The sequence below is a fragment of the Phyllobates terribilis genome, unplaced genomic scaffold (genome assembly GCF_046119375.1).
Source record: "Phyllobates terribilis strain yellow unplaced genomic scaffold, ASM4611937v1 Scaffold_12__6_contigs__length_324123572, whole genome shotgun sequence".
NCBI lineage: Eukaryota > Metazoa > Chordata > Amphibia > Anura > Dendrobatidae > Phyllobates > Phyllobates terribilis.
Window position 1 is genome coordinate 231,440,305 of NW_027362772.1, and position 22,698 is coordinate 231,463,002.

Here is a 22,698-nt window from a genome sequence, read left to right on the forward strand (position 1 = left end):
GCTCAGGTAGTGCAGCTCATCCAAGGTGGCACATCAATGCGAGCTGTGGCAAGAAGGTTTGTGGTGTCTGTCAGCGTAGTGTCCAGAGGCTGGAGGCGCTACCAGGAGACAGGCCAGTACACCAGGAGACGTGGAGGGGGCCGTAGGAGGGCAACAACCCAGCAGCAGGACTGCTACCTCAGCCTTTGTGCAAGGAAGAACAGGAGGAGAACTGCCAGAGCCCTGCAAAATGAACTCCAGCAGGCCACAAATGTGCATATGTCTGCACAAACGGTTAGAAACCGACTCCATGAGGGTGGTATGAGGGTCCGACGTCCACAGATGGCGGTTGTGCTCACAGCCCAACACCGTGCAGGACGCTTGACATTTGCCACTGAACACCAGGATAGGCAAAGTCGCCACTGGCGCCCTGTGCTCTTCACAGATGAAAGCAGGTTCACACTGAGCTCATGTGACAGACGTGACAGAGTCTGGAGACGCCGTGGAGAGCAAATCTGCTGCGTGCAGCATCCTTCAGCATGACCGGTTTGGCAGTGGGTCAGTAATGGTGTGGGGTGGCATTTCTTTGGAGGGCCGCACAGCCCTCTATGTGCTCGCCAGAGGTAGCCTGGCTGCCATTAGGTACCGAGATGAGATCCTCAGACCCCTTGTGAGCCCATATGCTGGTGCGGTTGGCCCTGGGTTCCTCCTAATGCAGGACAATGCCAGACCTCATGTGGCTGGAGTGTCAGCAGTTCCTGCAAGATGAAGGCATTGAAGCTATGGACTGGCCCGCCCTTTCCCCAGACCTGAATCCGATTGAGCACATCTGGGACATCATGTCTCGCTCCATCCACCAATGCCACATTGCACCACAGACTGTCCAGGAGTTGGCGGATGCTTTAGTCCAGGTCTGGGAGGAGATCCCACAGGAGACCACCCGCAACCTCATCAGGAGCATGCCCAGGCGTTGTAGGGAGGTCATACAGGCACGTGGGGGCCACACACAATACTGAGCCTCATTTTGACTTGTTTTAAGGACATTACATCAAAGTTGGATCAGCCTGTAGTGTGTTTTTCCACTTTAATTTTGGGGGTGACTCCAAATCCAGGCCTCCATTGGTTAATAAATTAGATTTCCATTGATGATTTTTGTGTGATTTTGTTGTCAGCACATTCAACTTTGTATAGAATAAAGTATTCAATGAGAATATTTCATTCATTCAGATCTAGGATGTGTGATTTGAGTGTTCCCTTTATTTTTTGAGCAGTGTGTATATATGAAAAAGTTTGGGCACCCCTATTAATATTAAGCTTAATGTTTTATAAAAATTGGTATTTTTGCAACAGCTATTTCAGTTTGATATATGTAATAACTGTTGGACACAGTAATGTTTCTGCCTTGAAATGAGGTTTATTGTACTAACAGAAAATGTGCAATCTGCATTCAAACAAAATTTGACAGGTGCATAAGTATGGGCACCCTTATCATTTTCTTGTTTTAAATACTCCTACCTACTTTTTACTGACTTACTAAAGCCCTTTTTTTGGTTTTGTAACCTCATTGAGCTTTGAACTTCATAGCCAGGTGTATGCAATCATGAGAAAAGCTACTTAAAGTGGCCACTTGCAAGTTGTTCTCCTGTTTCATATAACTGTATATATACAGTACAGACCAAAAGTTTGGACACACCTCATTTAAAGATTTTTCTGTATTTTCATCACTATGAAAATTGTACATTTACACTGAAGGCATCAAAACTATGAATTAACACATGTGGAATTATATACTTAACAAAAAAGTGTGAAACAACTGAAAATATGTCTTATATTCTAGGTTCTTCGAAGTAGCCACCTTTTGCTTTGATGACTGCTTTGCACACTCTTGGCGTTCTCTTGATGAGCTTCAAGAGGAAGTCACCGGAAATGGTCTTCCGACAATCTTGAAGGAGTTCCCAGAGATGCTTAGCACTTGTTGGCCCTTTTGCCTTCACTCTGCGGTCCTGCTCACCCCAAACCATCTCGATTGGGTTCAGGTCTGGTGACTGTGGAGGGCAGGTCATCTGGTGTAGCACCCCATCACTCTCCTTCTTAGTCAAATAGCCCTTACACAGCCTGGAGGTGTGTTTGGGGTCATTGTCCTGTTGAAAAATAAATGATGGTCCAACTAAACGCAAACCGGATAGAATAGCATGCCGCTGTAAGATGCTGTGGTAGCCATGCTGGTTCAGTATGCCTTCAATTTTGAATAAATCCCCAACAGTGTCACCAGCAAAGCACCCCCACACCATCACACCTCCTCCTCCATGCTTCACGATGGGAACCAGGCATGTAGAGTCCATCCTTTCACCTTTTCTGTGTCGCACAAAGACACGGTGGTTGCAACCAAAGATCTCAAATTTGGACTCATCAGACCAAAGCACAGATTTCCACTGGTCTAATGTCCATTCCTTGTGTTCTTTAGCCCAAACAAGTCTCTTCTGCTTGTTGCCTGTCCTTAGCAGTGGTTTCCTAGCAGCTATTTTACCATGAAGGCCTGCTGCACAAAGTCTCCTCTTAACAGTTGTTGAAGAGATGTGTCTGCTGCTAGAACTCTGTGTGGCATTGACCTGGTCTCTAATCTGAGCTGCTGTTAACCTGCCATTTCTGAGGCTGGTGACTCGGATAAACTTATCCTCAGAAGCAGAGGTGACCAAGAGTGGGAGTGATGGGGTGCTACGCCAGATGACCAGACCTGAACCCAATCGAGATGGTTTGGGGTGAGCTGGACCGCAGAGTGAAGGCAAAAGGGCCAACAAGTGCTAAGCATCTCTGGGAACTCCTTCAAGATTGTTGGAAGACCATTTCCGGTGACTACCTCTTGAAGCTCATCAAGAGAATGCCAAGAGTGTGCAAAGCAGTCATCAAAGCAAAAGGTGGCTACTTTGAAGAACCTAGAATATAAGACATATTTTCAGTTGTTTCACACTTTTTTGTTAAGTATATAATTCCACATGTGTTAATTCATAGTTTTGATGCCTTCAGTGTGAATATACAATTTTTATAGTCATGAAAATACAGAAAAATCTTTAAATGAGAAGGTGTGTCCAAACTTTTGGTCTCTACTGTATATTTGACACATGTATATATATTTTAGGGAAAAAGATATATATATATATATATATATATATATATATATATATCTTTATTAATACAAATAAATATATGTACATATATATATATTAGGGAAAAGGCTTTGTGTTTTGTTTTTCCCTGAAACAGTGCCACGCCTGATCATTGGCCAATGGTTCTTATTGCAGCTTAGTTTCATTTAAAGGAATATTCCCATCTCCAAGATCCTATCCCAATATGTAGTAGGTGTAATAATATTAGCAAATATCTCCAATTAGAAATGTAGTATAGCTTTTCTTATTCGCTATGTCTCTTTCCTCATGTGCAGGCATTGCAGGACCTTAGGGATCCATGGTTACGATCACTGATATAGTGACAGTTAGTCAGCTGGTTGCTAGTGGTTGTAACCATGGATACCTAAGGTCCTACAATACCTGCACATGAGGAAAGGGACATAGTGAATCAGAAAAACTATTCTACATTTCTAATTGTAGGTATTTGCTAATATTTATTTCACCTACTACATATTGGGATAGGATCTTGGAGATGGGAATACCCCTTTAAGTCAATCAGACAAAGCTGCAATACTAGATACAGCTTCTGGACTAGAGTGGCGCTCTTTCATGAAAGTCTTTGTGATAACAGTTTTCCAGGAGTGGACCATGCTTATCCTGTATCCTGTAGTAACATAACTGACCTGTATTTTTAGGGAACATTTGGATCCTCACAGATGTACAGCAACAACTTTGGCCCAAATTTCCGAGGACCTGGTCCGGGCAGCATTGTGAACTACAACCAGATGCCCCTCGGCCCTTATGTGACCGGTAGGTTGACCATTGATCCCTGTTGTCTTTATGAAATGTACAAGTACTAAGGGAATACTTTTAATAGACCGCCGGTAAGCTCAGAGGACACTCGGCAAGCAAGATGTTTTCTCTCTTATTAATAGATTTTTAGCCGTTTCCGAGATTTCCTCTGTGGCAGTCTCCATTTCCAAAGGAGGTAAGCAGACCTGTGTCTCTGTGCTCCATACCATCCGTGTCATCCTCTAATGGCGGGGCCTTTCTCTGGACCTCACATGGTGTTTCCATTGAAGAGAAAACGGAGAAGGGCCATCCATTATGTGTGGTTGTAACAACCCGTCATAGATGTTGATGGGACATCTTCAGCATGCGGATCAGACACTCGCTATCCAAGCTGTATGTTGTCAGGCTTCCATCAAACATATTAGGAGGAGTAGTTGGGAGCTTTGGCTTTGCGTCATCTTAATATATCAATTTGTTCTTATTTCTCTTGGAATTTTTGGGAAGGTTGGGTGGCAGTCTTGGATGACTTGACGTAACCCAACTCTATTTCATCAAATTTTTAAGAAAAGAATGTAAAAAAAATATTTCCCTATCAATTAAAAAAAAATCCTCAAGAACAATTTAGAATTATTGTACACCTTTTGAAAATGATAAGGCTACATAATACCATTTAATTGCTTTCCTATCATCTAATTAAAAAAAAAATATATATATCAAAATGGCCTGTGTGAATGCAGTAAACATTCCTTATTTTGGAATTGTTACAATCCATTTAAAAATCAAAAATGACAAAACTAAAAAGGAAACAAATTTTTCAAGATATATATAAGAAACCAAATCAGATGCTTGTTTTAAATTGAGTTTTTATCACAGAATTTTTTTTTATATGAAATTTACAATCCTTATACATACCCACCTGTGGTGTATAAATGAGAATAATTTTTATATAGATGTTCCAGCTTCTAAAGGTTGATAACTTTTCTTTTTTTTATGCTTGTTTATGGCTTAACCTTCACCTTATTACAGCCCCTCTACATTATTGCATTTGTGCCTGTTGTGCTGTTTTTTTTGTCTAGTTTCTGTTGTTTTTTCATTTGTGCCATGTTTATTTTTCCATTTCCGACTTTTTTTTTTAAAGTCTATAATATGTGTTTGCCTGTTTTGTGCTATAATCCCCTTTGTGGACGGAGTTTAGGGTCTCCAGATGTTTTCATCTGATTCATCATTTGCAACTTTCCCAAAAATTGCAAAATTTGTGGCAAATGTACTCCAGAACCCCATGGAGTGATTTTATGTACGCCAAAAAAAAGCGCCACGTTTTGCACTAAAAAGTTACAAAAAAAAGGAACAAGACAAAAATAAAGATCATATTTGACTTTGCGCCAAATTCATGAACTATGTGTGCTATTTTGAAGAATTTAGGAAAAGGTCATATCCAGCAAAAAACTGAAGTCTAAAATCTATCACCCGATTCACCATTACCTTTGCGCCTGTTTTTATTTTGTCTAGTTTTTTTTGTGCTTTGCTCCTTTTTTTTATTGGAACCAAATTCATTATTCTATTTTTGCCATTTTGAAGTCAATTTTTTATGGGCTTGCCTGTTTTTCTTTTTGTTTTTTGCTTTGTGGACAGAATTTAACCACAATGTTTTTGGCTGATTCATCAATTGCGACAAACGGTTGTTGTTTCCGCCACCTCCCCATTTTAAGACAGGTTTTCCAGCTTTCATAATACTGCCATACCAATATATATCTCTAAAGTAATACTTAGACATACAGATGGCATAGTACCACCACATAGTGCACACATAATGTACAGCATAGAAGCCCACATAAGGCTATGTTCCCACGATGAGCTTTTGGTGAGATTTTGATGTTACTGATTTTCTGCATCCACTAAAGAGGTATTCCCATGCCCAAGATCCTATCTGACTAAGTAGTGGGTTCAATAGTGGGTTCAATTAGTGGGTTAAATAATAATAATATAAGCAAATACCCCCTATTAAAAATGTAGTGCAGTTCTTCTGATTCACTACAGTGGGGAAAAAAAGTATTTAGTCAGCCACCAATTGTGCAAGTTCTCCCATTTAAAAAGATGAGAGAGGCCTGTAAGTGACATCATAGGTAGACCTCAACTATGAGACAAAATGAGAAAACAAATCCTGAAATTTTTTTTTTTAATTTTGGTGGAAAATAAGTATTTGGTCAATTACAAACAAGTGAGATTTCTGGCTCTCACAGACCTGTAACTTCTTCTTTAAGAGGCTCCTCTGTCCTCCACTCATTACCTGTAGTACTAGCACCTGTTTGAACTTGTTATCAGTATAAAAGACACCTGTCCACAACCTCAAACAGTCACACTCCAAACTCCACTATGGTGAAGACCAAAGAGCTGTCGAAGGACACCAGAAACAAAATTGTAGCTCTGCACCAGGCTGGGAAGACTGAATCTGCAATAGGCAAGCAGCTTGGTGTGAGTAAATCAACTGTGGGAGCAATAATTAGAAAATGGAAGACATACAAGACCACTGATAATCTCCCTCGATCTGGGGCTCCACACAAGATCTCACCCCGTGGGGTCAAAATGATCTCAAAAACGGTGAGCTAAAATCCCAGAACCACACGGGGGACCTAGTGCATGACCTGCAGAGAGCTAGGACCAACGTTACACAAGCTACCATCAGTAACACACTACGCCGCCAGGGACTCAGATCTTGCAGTGCCAGACGCGTCCCCCTGCTTAAGCCATTACATGTCCAGGCCCGTCTGAAGTTTGCTAGAGAGCATTTAGATGATCCAGAAGAGTATTGGGAGAATGTCATATGGTCAGATGAAACCAAAGTAGAACTGTTTGGTAGAAACACAACTCGTTGTGTTTGGAGGAGAAAGAATGTTGAATTGCATCCAAAGAACACCATACCTACTGTGAAGCATGGGGGTGGCAACATCATGTTTTGGGGCTGTTTCTCTGCCAAGGGACCAGGACGACTGATCCGTGTACATGAAAGAATGAATGGGGCCATGTATCGTGAGATTTTGAGTGCAAACCTCCTTCCATCAGCAAGGGCATTGAAGATGAAACGTGGCTGGGTCTTTCAGCATTACAGCATTACAATGATCCCAAGCACACTGCCAGGGCAGCGAAGGAGTGGCTTCGTAAGAAGCATTTCAAGGTCCTGGAGTGGCCTTGCCAGTCTCCAGATCTAAACCCTATAGAAAACCTTTGGAGGGAGTTGAAAGTCTGTGTTCTCCTGCGACAGCCCCAAAACATCACTGCTCTAGAGGAGATCTGCATGGAGGAATGGGCCAACATACCAGCAACAGTGTGTGTCAACCTTGTGAAGACTTACAGAAAACGTTTGACCTCTGTCATTGTCAACAAAGGATATATAACAAAGTATTGAGATGGACTTTTGTAATTGACCAAATACTTATTTTCCACCAAAATTTGAAAAAAACTTCTTTCCAAATCAGACAATGTGATTTTTCAGGATTTGTTTTCTCATTTTGTCTCTCATAGTTGAGGTCTACCTATGATGTCAATTACAGGCCTCTCATCGTTTTAAGTGGGAGAACTTGCACAATTGGTGGCTGACGAAATACTTTTTTCCCTCACTGTACGTCACTTACCCCATGTGCAGGGCATTGCAGTAGCTTAGATATCCATGGTTACGACCACTAATAACTGTCACTATGAGTGGTCGTAACAATGGATACCTAAGGAATGTATAGTAGGTGTAATAATTATAATATTAGCTATACCCGGTTGTATCCATCATCATCATCATCATCAGTGGCATGGTTACTTTCCTCATTCTTAAGAATTGAATATTTTTGCAGGGCTGAAAGAACAATATTATGAAAGTTTAATAGTATTACAGCTCTGGTCCCGTTGTGCCCCCACTGGTAATATTACAAAATTGTAGATAAACATACAGGGCCATTTTCTGCTATTTCATCACTGTTGTATCATAATCAATATTAATTCGGAGCAGTAAATTATTCATATTGACAGGACTTCCACAATATAGGAGGTAAGTGCACGGAGGATGATTGAGAGGTTGAATTATTTATTATCTCCCGTTCTTGACCACTTAGACTTTCCACAGCCCTAGTGCAATAACTACTGATGCATCATTCTTATAGAAGCCATTAAAAGTTGATGCGCAAGAGTGGAAAATAAAGCAGTGATGATTGCAATTTATTCTTCAGCCCTTTTCCTCTTTCCATAGAGATAATTTTATTTTAGGACAATCCTGCGAAGCCCAAATATCAATCTCTGTATGACAGAAAGTGGATCGCCATAAAATGGGGAGATTTATCCATGGTTTTTGGGTCATGTAATATAGTTTCACATCTCTTTGTTTTACGTCATCTCATAGTTGCCGTACATTCATTATTTTAAAAATTATTTAAGGTAGAATTTAAAATGCATTAGTCAGGATTGATGGGGGTCCGAAAGGTCAGACCCCTACACATCGCAAAGGCATATCCATTTAAAGGGAATCTTTCAGCAGATTTTGCTGTGTAATCTGAGAGCAGCATGATGTAGGGGCTGAGACTCTGATTCCAGCGATGTGTCACTTGCTCAACATCTGGCTGTAAGTTTCAATACAATCAGTGGTTTTTTTTCAGCAGGAGATTATCACTGCAGGATTGGTGGCATGTGCAAGCAGTCCAGCTAATCTGAGTAACCCCGCCCCCACCACTGATTGGCTGACAAAGTACAGTGTACACAAGAAGCTGCCAATCAGTGGTGTGGGTGGAGTATTAGACAGAGCTCAGCATTCATAGCACTGCTACATCTACAGTGGAAAAAACAGCAATTTTATCAAAACTGTACCAAGCAGTCCAGTAAGTGATGCATTGCTGGAATCAGGGTCTCCGCCCCTACATCATGCAGCACTCAGATTACAGAGCAAAACCCACTGACAGATTCCCTTTTAGTCTTCTCATTTTAGAATTCAGTGATGGCCCAAAATCAAAGTCTTCACAACTGTGATCATTGCACATATTAAAAGATATTGCCTGGACTTTCCCTTTTTAAACTCATTTTTGTATGTATCCATATTGGCCGGTCCATAGTAATGGGATTGCAGCAGTTTTCGCGAGTAATTATATTTTTATTTTATTTTGTTGATATAACTTATATTACAAGATAACGATGATCATGAGCATCTCACCACTCCTAACAGAAATTATATTTATAGTTGGTGGAGGTGAAGGGTGCAGCTTTCATGCCAAGTCAGGAGAGACTGATTTATTTTTTTTATATTTTTAAAGAAAGGAAACATAACCTACCCTACACATTTCTTCTGTGGTCCCCCAGAGTGTAAGGCCCAGCCTAATAAATAAAGTCCAAAAATTATCCCCATCTCTCATAGCACTCAGTCAGTGCAATAGATGAAATTTGCCTTTGGCATTAATGCCACTTTTGTTTTTACCCATGAGGGTCAATCAGTCTTTAGAAGTCCTGAACTCAATTTCACATTCATCAAATGATAAGATCGTATTCTGCACAGTCATTTACTAGAAATTAAGCGCCATGTATCACATCTGGGACTAAGGCTAATTTTGATCAGGACTCTTAATGACCCTTGAACGACCTTCTAAGACTTTTTTTTTTTTTCCACACACTTAATATTTAACTAAAATCCCTGTATTATATTAAAATTTCATATCCAAGCTTCACGGCTTGAAATGTAAAAATAATAGAGGATTATAAATTGGGCAATCAGTAAAGAAGGTTCTGTTCTGACAAGGGAGAAAAGGGACCTGCGTTATCCAAACTAAATCCTGACGTAGATTTAAAAAAAAAAATAAAAAAAATGACATCTTCAATTGTTTTTATTGTAATTGTTCAATTTTATTTTCTTAGCTAACTCAGAAAACAACCTTTGGGAGATTGTAGTGGGCATGCTCAATGGTATGTGCAGAGGTCACACTGCAGAGAGGTGGTGGAGGAGGTGAGCTGTGGCCATCCCCTATTGTCAGGGGTGTGATCCTGGGTTAACACTTCTTACAAAGCTGGAAAGTGATGGGGAGTGATCATTTATTGTGAGTGCTTCGTGTATTGTGAGATTTACAAAATTTCAGGATTTTTGTTATACCTAGAAAAAGAGAGAATTCTAATAAAAATAATCTTTAGCCCTTAGCTACCCTTTAGGTTTAGGGTTCCTTTACATGCCCGTGCTGGCAAACCCTAAGCCATTGTGCAATGATACATTTCAGATTTTCTCATTCTTACTCCAACAGCTTCGAATGGAAACCACCTCTGTTACCCGGACAGGAAAATCGTAGAGTCGTTAATGGACAGCGGCACTTTTGAACGGAAGGGGAGATCGCACGACATCATTTTTATTGAAGACTAAGTTCACAGCCCTGAACAAAGAGAGCAGCCATATCCACATTTCTAGTGTCCTACAAATACAGAACCATCCAATGAACTTCTTGTTTAAACGAAAATAAAAAGGATTTAATTTCCTTGTACATTTTTTGCACTTTCTTATTGAAGACTTGAAGAGTTTGTCTTGTTACAAGTTGAGATACACCTGGAGGGTAATACCGGACTATAACTGATTCTTTCTCATCAGAGGAAACCCAGCTTGTTATCAAGGAACCAACCTTTATGCAGCCTTTTCACTTTGTTAAACCTTTTATGCCTTGTTTTTGTTTCTTTTTATGTTTTGGGAGCTGCATGCACTTATTTGGCTCTTCGGATGACATTAGCTGGTCACGGTTATACCCATTCCAAGCAACAGCCATCCTCTTGACTGGAACATTGAGTAACCGTCACTGCTACCACAGATGCAGAATGGACTGGAAACCGTTTCCCGGTGTATTACTAGATTATTTTCTTCTTTTTTTTGCCAAAAGCAAGAGCTGCCTATTGTGCTCGTCTTTCTGTCCACATATTACTCAATAAACAAACTCCGCCCACTTGCCCTTTTTATTGTCTGTTTCGAAATATCAATGAAGGAACAACATAGTTACTATAGATCGGACCTGTCTAAATTTATATTTTACAAACAAGCAATAAAAGATAGGAAAATCTATGTTGAGCACTGCCAAATACTCTTGCCTCCAGGTGTCACAGGTTTACTGCGAGAGAGGGGGGCCAGGAGACCACAGTGTCTGATTTCACGTACTCCCTCACTGATTAGAAGCACTTCACCATCATATTAAGCAGTGCAGATTTCTGCTAGCTGTGCAGGGGTTAATCTGTTCAGTTGAGAGCCTCTGAAGCTTTCCTGCTTTGAAGGTCTCAGCTGTTCAGTGTTGACCACTCCCACTGTTATATATACTCCCCTCTGGCAATCAGGGATTTCCAGTGTTCGTTTTATACTGCCTGGTTCTGGAGTTGGAGGTGTTTGTTGATGAGGCGTTTGGAGTATTGTTCTAAAGACTGTTGCTTGCAGAGCTGTGGAGTCGGTAAACCAAACCTTCAACTCCGACTCCTCTATTTCCATGACACCGACTCCCTCATACATGGCTCATGTTTAAGTGATAAATTTACGGTAGGACACATTTTTCTCAGCTAAAAGTCTAGACCCTTAGATCAGGAATAGGACAGACATTTATAGGATATTTCATAACTTTCCCAAATTCTTATGAAAAAATATTCCCCACAAACTGCGTTGAACTACTGTACCCAATTTATTATATATTTTAGAAGTCGGTCTATCTGACTCCACCAAAATGGGCACCGACTCCAACTCCAAAGCCCTGGTTGCTTGGTGATTTGTCTATGTGCATATCCTCATCCTCTCCTTTTTGTTTTTTCCTTCCCTGTAAGTCCCAGTGTTCCACTCTGTTGTTTGTGAGTGCATATTTGTATGATTGGTATTTTTTATTTATCCCTGTACGTCTTCTCTTGTTAGTCTCCCCACTTCCCTGGGTGGGGGAGGGGACAGATAAGGGCTGATTTAGGAGCTCAGCAAATGCACATGGCCCCGGAGTCTTCACCATTAGAAGTAATCCGGGGAGCAGGGATATCAAACAACAGTGTCGTGACACCAGATCCATGCCAATTCAGCCTTTAAGGAACGGTCCATGCAATACCTGTATGCTGCCCCAAGTCTTTGGTGTCTTTATGAATGCTTTGCTCTCTCCAATCATACAGTAGATATGCAGAAACTTACTACTGTAGGAACAATATGGCAATTTTGCATATAGTGTTAGGACGTGACTAATTTGCTGTTCCGTTGCAATGTACATTACAACTTAAGTGCACTTTTTTGGATAAGCAACTTAAATTTTCAGTGCAGATTTGGCCGTGTGCAGTGCATTTAGAGATCTGCAGCACACTATTATCATGATGATTGCTGTGGATTTCTACTATTCGTTAGGTGCAGACCAGCATATGTTTAATCATCCAAGGAAATCGGATCAATTATGTTAATCAGACTGATCAGAGTTTGATCAGTGCGTGATCTGATTCTCTTGGATGAGAAGATGGAAAAAGAACATTTCTTAATCTTCTCCATTCTGTCAGTGTGCGGAAATCTGACTGCACTCAGATGTCATCCGACTTTTCCACGCACTCACAGATTTGCATGGCTGAGTGCGATCCGAATATCAGATCCAACTCTGGCATGCAGTGATTTTAATGTTTTTGGGGCAGACTCTGTCTGAGGAAAAACTCGGACATATGCACGGCCCCAGTGCGATCTGATGTTTTGTCGGATCATGTGCAAGAGCCCTGAGGAAATGAGGGGGGGGGGGGGGGTAGTCAAAATCTGTAAATTATTCTGCAAACAATTTATTGTTATGGATTGTATAACTTTTTTTACCCCCTTTTTAACTTTTCAGATTCTGCAGGAAAGTCTGCAGCAACAAATCCACATCAATAGGTGTATGATTGGGATTTGTCTTGTGAATTTTCTGCAAAAATCATTCACGTCGAGTCTGGATTATCGGATGTCAAAAATCAATAATAATTAAAATTGTAAAGTACTTGTAAACAGAAGGAATTTTATTCTTACTAGAAATCCTCTCCATTCACAAGAATGGAGAGGATTTTATTGTTTTTAATTAGTTTTTTTTTTTATTATTATTATTCTTGTTTAGGTAACCGGCCACCGCACTGATCTAAAGTTGACCGGATTCCTGGAGCATATGATCCAGACAATCTTAAAGGGGTTTTCCCATGAACGAAACGTAATTTTAATCAATAGATCTTGGAATAATAATAATTTCCACAATTGGATGTGTTTAAATAAAATGTCCCTGTGCTGAGATAATCTTATAAATGTGTCCCTGCTGTGTACTGTGTAATGGCCGTGTCTGACCGTACAGGAACATGGTCTGATCATACCACAGCTCCTGGGCAGGGGGGAGCAAAAGAGTATACAGACAGGACAGCACAGGATCACAGCTGATTCTTTTTGTGAGGTAAAACATTTCCCTGCCTGTTATTAAATAATGTTTTACCTCACAGAAAGAATCAGCTGCGATCCCCTGCAGTAATGTCTGTATACTCTTTTGCTTCCTCCCCTGCCCAGGAGATGTGGTATGATCAGACCATGTTCCTGCAAGAATCGTATCTACTCCAAAATGGTATCAATAAAAAAGTCGGCTAGGTGCACAAAAAAATAAGCCCTCACCCAGCCTCAGATCCCACAAAAATTGAGATTTTTTTTCACCACTTAAAAAAGAACCTATACATGTTTGGTATCTACAAATTTGTAATGACCTGGAGAATCATAATGGCAGGTCAGTTTTAGCATTAAGTGAACATGGTAAAAAAAAAATAAAAAAAAAATTGTGGAATTGCACTTGTTTTGCAATTTCACCACACTTGGAATTTTTTTCCCGTTTTCCAATACACTATATAGTAAAATGAATGGTGTCGTTGAAAAGTGCAGCTCGTCTGGAAAAAAATCAAGCCCTTGCATGGCCATATTGACGGAAAAAGCTATGACTATAGGAAGAAGGGGAGCAAACAACTAAAGCACAAAAATGGAAAATCCCAAGGTCGTGAAGGGGTTAACCACCAAACTGTAAATTAAACATGTTAATTTTTCACTAACAAATGACGTTTATATTTCTTTAATGCACACAAGCTACTGAATTTTCACCATTGCCAATCAATAAGAGATGTTGCCTGTTCCATGATGAATTAGATAAAAAAAAATCATGGTACAAATTTATAAAAACAGGTGCATTGTACAAATGATTTGACATTACTTCTTCCCTAAGGGAAAAAAACTAAAACAAGTAGATAGTAAGAGAAGACAGGGAGGAGGGAGATGGAGCTGCAGTTAAACAATGGGCAGCAAAGACTAGAATGGAATTTAACAGGAAGAAATGCAAGATTCTACATCTGGGCAAGAAAAATGAAAATTACATCTAGAGAATGGGAGGAATAGAACTAAGTAACAGCACGTGTGAAAAAGACTTGGGTATACTAATAGATCACAGACTGAACATGAGTCAACAGCGTGATGCAGCAGCAACAAAGCCAAACACAGTTCTGGGATAAGAAAAGTGAATAAGGGCTTTTTGCCAAAAACGCGTTGAGATGTATTCCCAACCAGTATGATCTTTTAAATTATTTTGAAATAAATTGAGGATTTTAATTATTTTTGGGACTCACAAAAATTCTTTTCTTATGTGAAACCGTAAGTCACGGCTACTTGTTGGAGACTCACAACATTGTAAGACGGACTGAGTCATATAAATAGGACGCGGAGAGGCTGCTTTTTTTTGTTTATTTACAGTTCTGGGATGTATTAAGAGAAGAAGAGATACCGTATTTTGCGGATTATAAGACGCGGCCCAAATTTTGGGGTGGAAAATAGGAAAAAACATTTTTTTAAATAAAATAGTGGTGCGTCTTATAATCCTTTTTGGGCGGCAGGAGTGCGGTGATGCTGCGGTGCCTGGGCGTACTTTAGATGTCAGCGCCGGTGAGCAGAAATCCCCTTTCCCATTCTCTATGGTAGGCTTTGAAAAAGTGGCCGTTGAAGGCGACGCATACTCAGATTGAGATCTCGGGAGACGAGATCTAGTGTCCCAGGATATCAATCTGCCCATGCACTGCCTCCGGTGGCCATTTTCCCGAAGCCCACCACAGGGATATATACGAGAAAGGGGACCTCCACTCACCGGCGCTGACATCTAATGAGCACCCAGGCACTGCATCACCATACTCCTGCCACCGCCTGCCTCCTGTGACCCCACTCCACCGCCGACCTTCTCGTTAAGCTCACTTCGGATTATGAGATGCACCTCTATTTTCCTCCCAAATTTGGAAGAAAAAAAGTGCGTTTTATAATCCGAAAAATAAGGCACAATATCCCCTATACTCCCCCTTGGTCAGACCTCATTTGGAATACTGTGTCCACTTCTGGGCACCACATTTTAAAAAACACACTGAAAAATGGGAGCAAGTTCAGAGCTACCAGGATAGTGAGCAGACTGCAAACTATGTCCTACGAGGAACGGTTAAAGAATTTGGGAATGTTTAGCATGCAAAAAAGAGGGTCAAGAGGAGACTTAATAGCTGTCTACAAATATCTGAAGGGATGTCACAGTGCAGAGGAATCATCCTTATTCCCATTTTCCCATGGAAACACGAGAAGCAATGGAATGAAACTAAATGGGAGCAGATACAGATTAGATATTAGAAAAAACTTTTTGACGTTGAGGGTGATCAATGAGCGGAACAGGAGGTGGTGATTTCTCCTTCAATGGAAGTCTTCAAACAGAGGTTGGACAGACATCTGTCTGAGATGGTTTAGTGAACCCTGCATTGAGCAGGGGGTTGGGCACGATTACCCTGGAGGTCCCCTCCAACTCTAACATTCTAAGACTGGTACTCTTCTTGCACACTGGCATACACAGGGTAACACAACCAAGCTATTCTCGCCCTCTTCAGCGTTTGTGGGTGCATTTAGAGCAGCAAGGATTAGACGTATTAAAATTTTAGATTTCATATACAAAGTACAGCGCATAAAAAAGGTTACAAAAGGTGAAATAACAATAAGACATACATACAGGCAAAACAGTGTAAATTAACCCCTTTACCACCCAAAGTGGTTTGCACGTTAATGACCAGGCCAATTTTTACAATTCTGACCACTGTCACTTTTTGAGGTAATTACTCTGGAACGCTTCAACAGATCCCCCAGATTCTGAGATTATTTTTTCGTGACATATTGTACTTCATGATTGTGGTAAAATTGCTTCGATATCACTTGCATTTACTTGTGAAAAAACAGGAAATTTGGCTAAAATTTAGAAAATTTTGCAATTTTCAAAATTTTAATTTTTATGCCCTTAAATCAGAGAGATATGTCACACAAAAGAGTTAATAAATAACATTTCCCACATGTCTACTTTACATCAGCACAATTTTGGAACCAAATTTTTTATTTTATTAGGGAGCTATAAGGGTTAAAAGTTGACCAGCGATTTCAAAGTTTTCCCCACAAGTGACACCATTTTGGAAACTAGACCCCTCAGCGAACTTATCTAGATGTTTGGTGAGCACCCTGAACCCCCAAGTGCTTTACAGAAGTTTATAACATGGAGCGGTGAAAATAAAAAAAATCAAACTTTTTCCACAAAAATGATGTTTTAGCCCCAATTTTTTTATTTTCACAAGGGTAAGAGGACAAAATGGACCCGAAAACTTTTGTGCAACTTCTCCTGAGTACGCCAATACCCCATATGTGGGGAAAATACAGTGTTTGGGCGCACGGCAGAGTTCAGAAGGGAAGGAGCACTGTATGACTTTTTGAACACAAAATTGGCTGGAATCGAGAGCGGATGCCATGTCGCGTTTGGAGAGCCCCTGATGTGCCTAAATAGTGGAAACCCCCCACAAGTGACCCCATTTTGGAAACTACACCCCTCAATGATTTTATCAAGGGGTATAGTGAACATTTTGAACCCAGAGGTACGACACAGAATTTGATAACATTAGGTCATCATATTGAATAAGTTGTCATTAGTCTTGAGCGCAAGTGCTCGCTACTTGAGTTTGCATCGGGTACTCCGGTATTCACCATGTATCAAGGGTGCTCGAGTGACATGCTAGAGTCCCCGCCCGCATGTTTGACGGTTATTAGACACCCCCAAAAAAAAACATGCGGGGATCGCTCGTGCATGGCAGGCATATTTTTTGGCCGCAAAGCATATGGGACGGAGACTCGAGCATGTCACTCAAGCACTCGTGATACTCAGTGCATACCCGAGCACCCGATGCAAACTCAAGTAGCGAGCACTTGCGCTCAACACTAGTCGCCATATCGTCATATTTTTTTTTTTACTTTTGAAAAAAATCCCAACCCTAATACAACCCCAACCCTAACCCTAGCCCAACCCTAACCCTAGCCCAACCCCAACCCTAGCCCAACCCCAACCCTACCCCAACCCTAGCTCAACCCCAACCCTAGAGTTTATTTTTTACGCTGTTCCTCGTGCGGTATAATTGATTAGACGACTTTATTCTTCGGGTCGGTGCCATTACAGCGATACCAGAATCATATCGGGTTTTTATGATTGACAGCTGTCACACACGAAAGAGTCATGTGACGGCTTGTTTTTTTGCGGGATGAGTTTACGTTTTTATTGGTGCCATTTTCAGGCACGTGACATTTTTTGATCGCTTTCTATTCCGATTTTTGGGAGGCAGAATAAACAAAAACCAACAATTCAGGAATTGGTTTTTTTTTTTTTACATTTTTTTTATTCTGTTCCGCGTGTGGTAAAATTGACTTCGGGTCAGTACATGTACAGCGGGTACCACATTTATATCATTTTTCTATGTTTTGGTGCTTTTACACAATAAAAGCTATTTTATAGAAAAATTTTTTTTTGCATCGCTTTATTCTGAGAGCTATAACTTTTTTATTTTTCCGCTGATGGAGCTGTGTGGCGGCTTGTTTTTTGCGGGACAAGATGACGTTTTCAGCGGTACCATTTTTATTTATATTCATCTTTTTGATCGCATGTTATTCCATTTTTTGTTTGGCGGTATGATGATAAAGAATTGTTTTTTGCTTCGTTTTTTATTTATTTATTTTTTTACAGTGTTCACTAAAGGGATTAACTAGTGGGACAGTTTTATAGGTCAGGTCGTTCCGGATGTGGCGATACCAAATATGTGTACTTTTTTTTTTTTTCATAATAATATTTATTGATGGGTACATTATATTTTTGTTTTTGGTGGATTATTTATTTTTTAAATATTTTTTCACTTTTTTTTTTTCCATTTTTTAACATTTTTTTTTATTTTTATTCTTTGTCAGCACCATCTCTGTGCTATACAGGTGGTCAGCGCTGCAGATGCAGAAGATACTTTGGTCATGCACTGGGCATGACCAAAGTATCTTCCTGCTGTCTGGTGACCTAGATGTTGTCATGACTACATCGGATCGTCATGGCAACATCCGGGAAGCCGCGGCAGACAGCGTTGGACGCCGGCAGGAGAGGTGAGTATCGCGATCACCTCCCCTTGCCACCGCAATGCTGCGATCGACTTCGATCGCAGCATTGCGGGGGTTAATGTGCCGGGAGCGTTGCGGGACCGCTCCCAGCACATAGCACCGGGTGTCAGCTGTGACAATCAGCTGACACCCGGCGGATCGCCATGACGTATTATTCTGTACCTGGCTCTTAAGTCCCAGGGCGCATGTACGTATTAGGCTTTTAAGGAGTTAAAAGGGTTAAAATACAGATTTGTCTTATGAATTGGATCCGTGAGAGCTTCTAGTGGAGGAGAACACCTAAGGAAATATGGGCAGATCGGTAATACTTATTGCTTCTCCTGGGATTTGACCTTAATGTTCATTAGATGAGATGCAATAAAGGCTCTCACCAGACCCCTTACTCCTCCATCCGCTAAGGTAAGAGAGGAACAGCTGATTAAATTTTAATCCAGTTTTATACCATATTTAAGCTAGTGGTCATATTTTATGGCAGGAACCTCCTAGAGTAACAATGTCGCCATCATCTTACATCCTTCAAGCATTCTATACATAACACACATGAATATGATATATCCATAATTCAAGGTGATATTGCATTCCTGTGGGTTGCCAGCTAACAAAACACTTGCGATTTTCACAGAGGTGAATATCTTCCCTAATTATGGATATATCCATGGATTGTGTCAAACTCAGATTTTAGATATATGGCATGGAAAATATTGTACTTCCATTGCCATGTGAGGTCTCCGATATGGAGCCGTACAGTCTGCCTTCGGGCAGATATCTTCACCTTGGATTGATTAGCACCTCTTTGATAATGAGGATGTGCACAGTCAAAGTTGGTCCTTCCAACAACTGTCAGCTACTTGTTAAATACTCTGTACACACTCCATGTCTGCATTTCATCAGATAACCTGCTTCAATTACCTGTTCACAGTGGTGAGTACAGGCAGTGATCCAAAGCTCCCAACCTTTGAGCTCATTCATAACTCAATTTATGACAGTGGTATAAACTTTTGATCTCCTAATAAGCCACATGAGTAATGAAAAAAAAAAAACACGGCACAAATGAAAAAGTTCCGATTTTTTGTTTTATTTTGTTGTCATTCCATTAATACATTAGCTGTTAATCTCTGAACGTGTCCAGAAGCAAAATGCACACTGCAATCTCAGTCCATAATGTAATGCAGCTCAACTCAAACAATATATGTACAGAGATATATATATATATAAAAAAAAGACAGCATTTTTTTTATTTACACATGATCTAAACATGAGACAGACAGTCAAGATTCAATCCCCCATCCTGAATGTAAGTGTTAAAGCATGAGAAAGTGCACTTGTCTTCTGTACGTGGCAGGGGCGGCCATTTTGAAGTCCAGTGATTGTGGAGACCAGATATGTCAACAATAACACTACATTCCCAAAATGTCCGCCCGCGCTGGGTAGAGGTGATGGGTGCACATATGTGTGTTTATAAAATGGTGTTGCAAAAAATATCCAGACTATACTCAGATACCATGATAAGGCTCCAAAATTGAAATTTTGCACCAAAGCAAAAACATTTTCAGAACAGAGTAGAACAATATTAAAAAAAGATATTATAGTTTATCCCCAAAATAGGAAAATAAAGTAATATCACAAAAAGTTAAAGGGTTAGTCCTGCTCTGCTAACACTCTGGCAATTATAAGTAGACATGACGTCACCAGCCCTACTCACCTTCCAATGCGGAAGTGAGCGGAGCAGGACTAAGGGCAAATTAAGACGTCTGTGAACCATGGTCCAGGTCTGCTGACCACAACTCTACAGCTTCATATACACCTATGAGGCTTGTCAGGAAACCGTCGATCAGACCGTGCATCACGATTCGTACACAGACATCTGAATTCACCCTTACCTTTTAATATAATTTATGATATTTCCACTAAACATGATCAAATGCAGAGATTATCAACCTTTCCTTTACGGTTTAGACTTTTCACTTTGACTTTTTTATATTAATGTACTGCACATTTGATATTTCTAACTTTTATATTTTTTTAATGACAGATAAAGTACTAAAAACGTCTAAAAATTATCATTTCTGGGATATTTTTTATTATACTTTTTTAACTGACAAATGATCATTAGAATAATAGTATTTTCTGGATTTTTATATTTGTAGAGTTAATATCTAATTTTGGGGTTACTGCTCCTGTCGTGTAACCTCAATAGAACCCTATGGAGGTAAAAGTCGAGTACCAATTTCAAGAATTCCATCATGGATGAAATTTTCGTCCCCCTTTTTTATCTCTCTCAGAAGTGATTTATTAAACTCCACAAATGAGAGGATGATAATCTCATGACATCGAGTCATTTCTGCATGTAAATGAGTAATCCATATAATACGGTGTAAACTCAATTTTAATAAGCGGGTCACAGTCAAGTTAGGTCTAGCTAAACGTATAGTAAATTATATAGAAAGATGCTGAACAAAAAGCATAACTAACGGCAAATTCCAACCAAGTTTGGCAATAAATTTACCACGAGTGACTATAAAAAAGGGTGTCGGCCTTAGCAGCGACCAGGCACCAAATATACGAGTACATAAAAAATAATAATAAAATGAGAAAAAAGGCAGAAAGAAACCCACAGGGCCAAAGATGTGGCCTTGTTGCCCCTAGCAACCAAGCCTAGCTTTCATTTCCATACACTGCTATGTGACTGGTTGCTAGGGCCAACGAGGCAGATTCGGAGAAACTAGGCCCAGATACAAATGGAGGATATTGAGATGTGGTTGAAAATTACATTCAGTGGCTTTCATCCCCTCATTAGTCATTACAGATCGTGGCATGCATCCTTCGCGTGACTGGACTCCAAGCACAGCGGCAGACGAGGCCTGCGCTGCCACGTCAACTATCAGTGTAGTCACGTCATACAGATCAATGGCTATTAGTCTCCATCACTAGCTCGCATCGAACACGCGGTCCCATTAACTCCTCGGTGTTCGTCGTAATCACATTATGCGAATGGTTAAAGTTCAGAATGAAAGCTAAACGAGCATTTCAATAAGAAAAGAGCACTTCGTAGTAGGCTAAGCAAATTGAAGCCAAGTTTTACATTTCTTAAAACCTTCATTATTTCATTGCACCTCATAATTAAAGTACAACAGGTCCCGGACACAGTGAATCACCCAGTTAATGGATCGGTATCATCAATTAAAACTAAAATAAACACAAAAAGACAAAAAAAATCGAACGTAAAATGATAACATTGATGGCAAGCTCTTCAGCAGCACCTTATATAAACTACACACTCTACTTTGTAAGACATATTTGCTTCGCTCGGTCGCCATACACATTAGATAAAAGTCGTCCGAACCCAGTAATTTCGGAAGGACCAGCTGATGTGTATGGCAGCCTCCCGAATCTCCTGCGACATGGAATTTCCGCGGCTTATCCTGTTATTTTCAGGGGAGATAGGCCACCACCCGAGGAGCCTGGCAGCAGCTTTCTCCTCTCTGACTACTGAAAACACATGAATGCTCGGCCCAGCCAAGTGCTCATGTGTATGGAAGAGCCAACACATCACATGTGAATGGCCTGCTTTATCCTATGCCAACTCGAGGACTATGGTTGCTGGCAGTGTCCGCAGTGCCCGGCAAGCCATACACTTGCCCGTCTGCGTTACATGATCACATGGTATAATTTCCAGTCATCGCTTAATAAATTTACCTGACCCCAGAAAAATGAGAAATCTTATATGTATCCTGTCTGATAATTAATATATGACATTCATAACATTTAAAGGGGTTGTCCGGGTCTGTAGACACTCTGACTGCTGAATCATGACAGTGTGCGCTGCACACACTGTCACTGTTTCCCGTGCTAGTCAGTGGTCAGGTGACAGCATACAAACGACATGCAAACGGTCACATGCCAACTAGATTATTTTGGCTTCTCTCAATAATAAAAAAAAAAATTGAGAGAAGCTGGATGAGACTAGTCGGCATGTGACCGCAAGCATGCAAATCACATACATGAAGTCGCCTGACTGCCAACAAGCACAAGGAATAGTGACTGTCACGATTTGACAGTCTGCAGTCAAAAAGTTACTGCAGACTTTTGTCCCAAACCCGGACAAATCCTTTAATGGAGTCTTGAGTTAAATCTTTTGATCACTGTAATTTTTTTTCCAGGTTATAAAAAAAAAAAAAAAAAACAGAACCAGAAAAACTGAATCAAAAAATTAACAAATAAAAATTAAAGTTTTGTTTAAATGTTTAAATGATTTTTTCCTGATGGCTTTACTTGTATTATAGTTATGTCACAAGAATGCAGAGAATAAAAAATACCGCACTAATGATACCGCAGTCTTTAAGCCTT

The 22,698-nt window shown here is 40.3% G+C and overlaps 1 protein-coding gene across 9 annotated transcripts in view; it reads left to right on the forward strand.

Annotated features, from left to right (window-relative positions):
* CHD5 (chromodomain helicase DNA binding protein 5) overlaps positions 1–10,838 on the forward strand; it is a 277,373-nt gene extending 266,535 nt beyond the window's left edge. For 7 of the 9 annotated variants that reach the window (XM_073656702.1, XM_073656704.1, XM_073656701.1 and 4 more), the window contains 2 exons: positions 3,800–3,914; positions 10,151–10,838. In XM_073656702.1, coding sequence (XP_073512803.1) covers positions 3,800–3,914; positions 10,151–10,266 — 231 coding nt within the window. In that variant the 3' untranslated portion in view covers positions 10,267–10,838. Of the gene's footprint in view, positions 1–3,799; positions 3,915–4,039; positions 4,093–10,150 lie in introns of all 9 variants that reach the window. The other 2 variants (XM_073656707.1, XM_073656706.1) reach the window with 2 other exon arrangements.
* Positions 10,839–22,698: the final 11,860 nt, after the last annotated feature.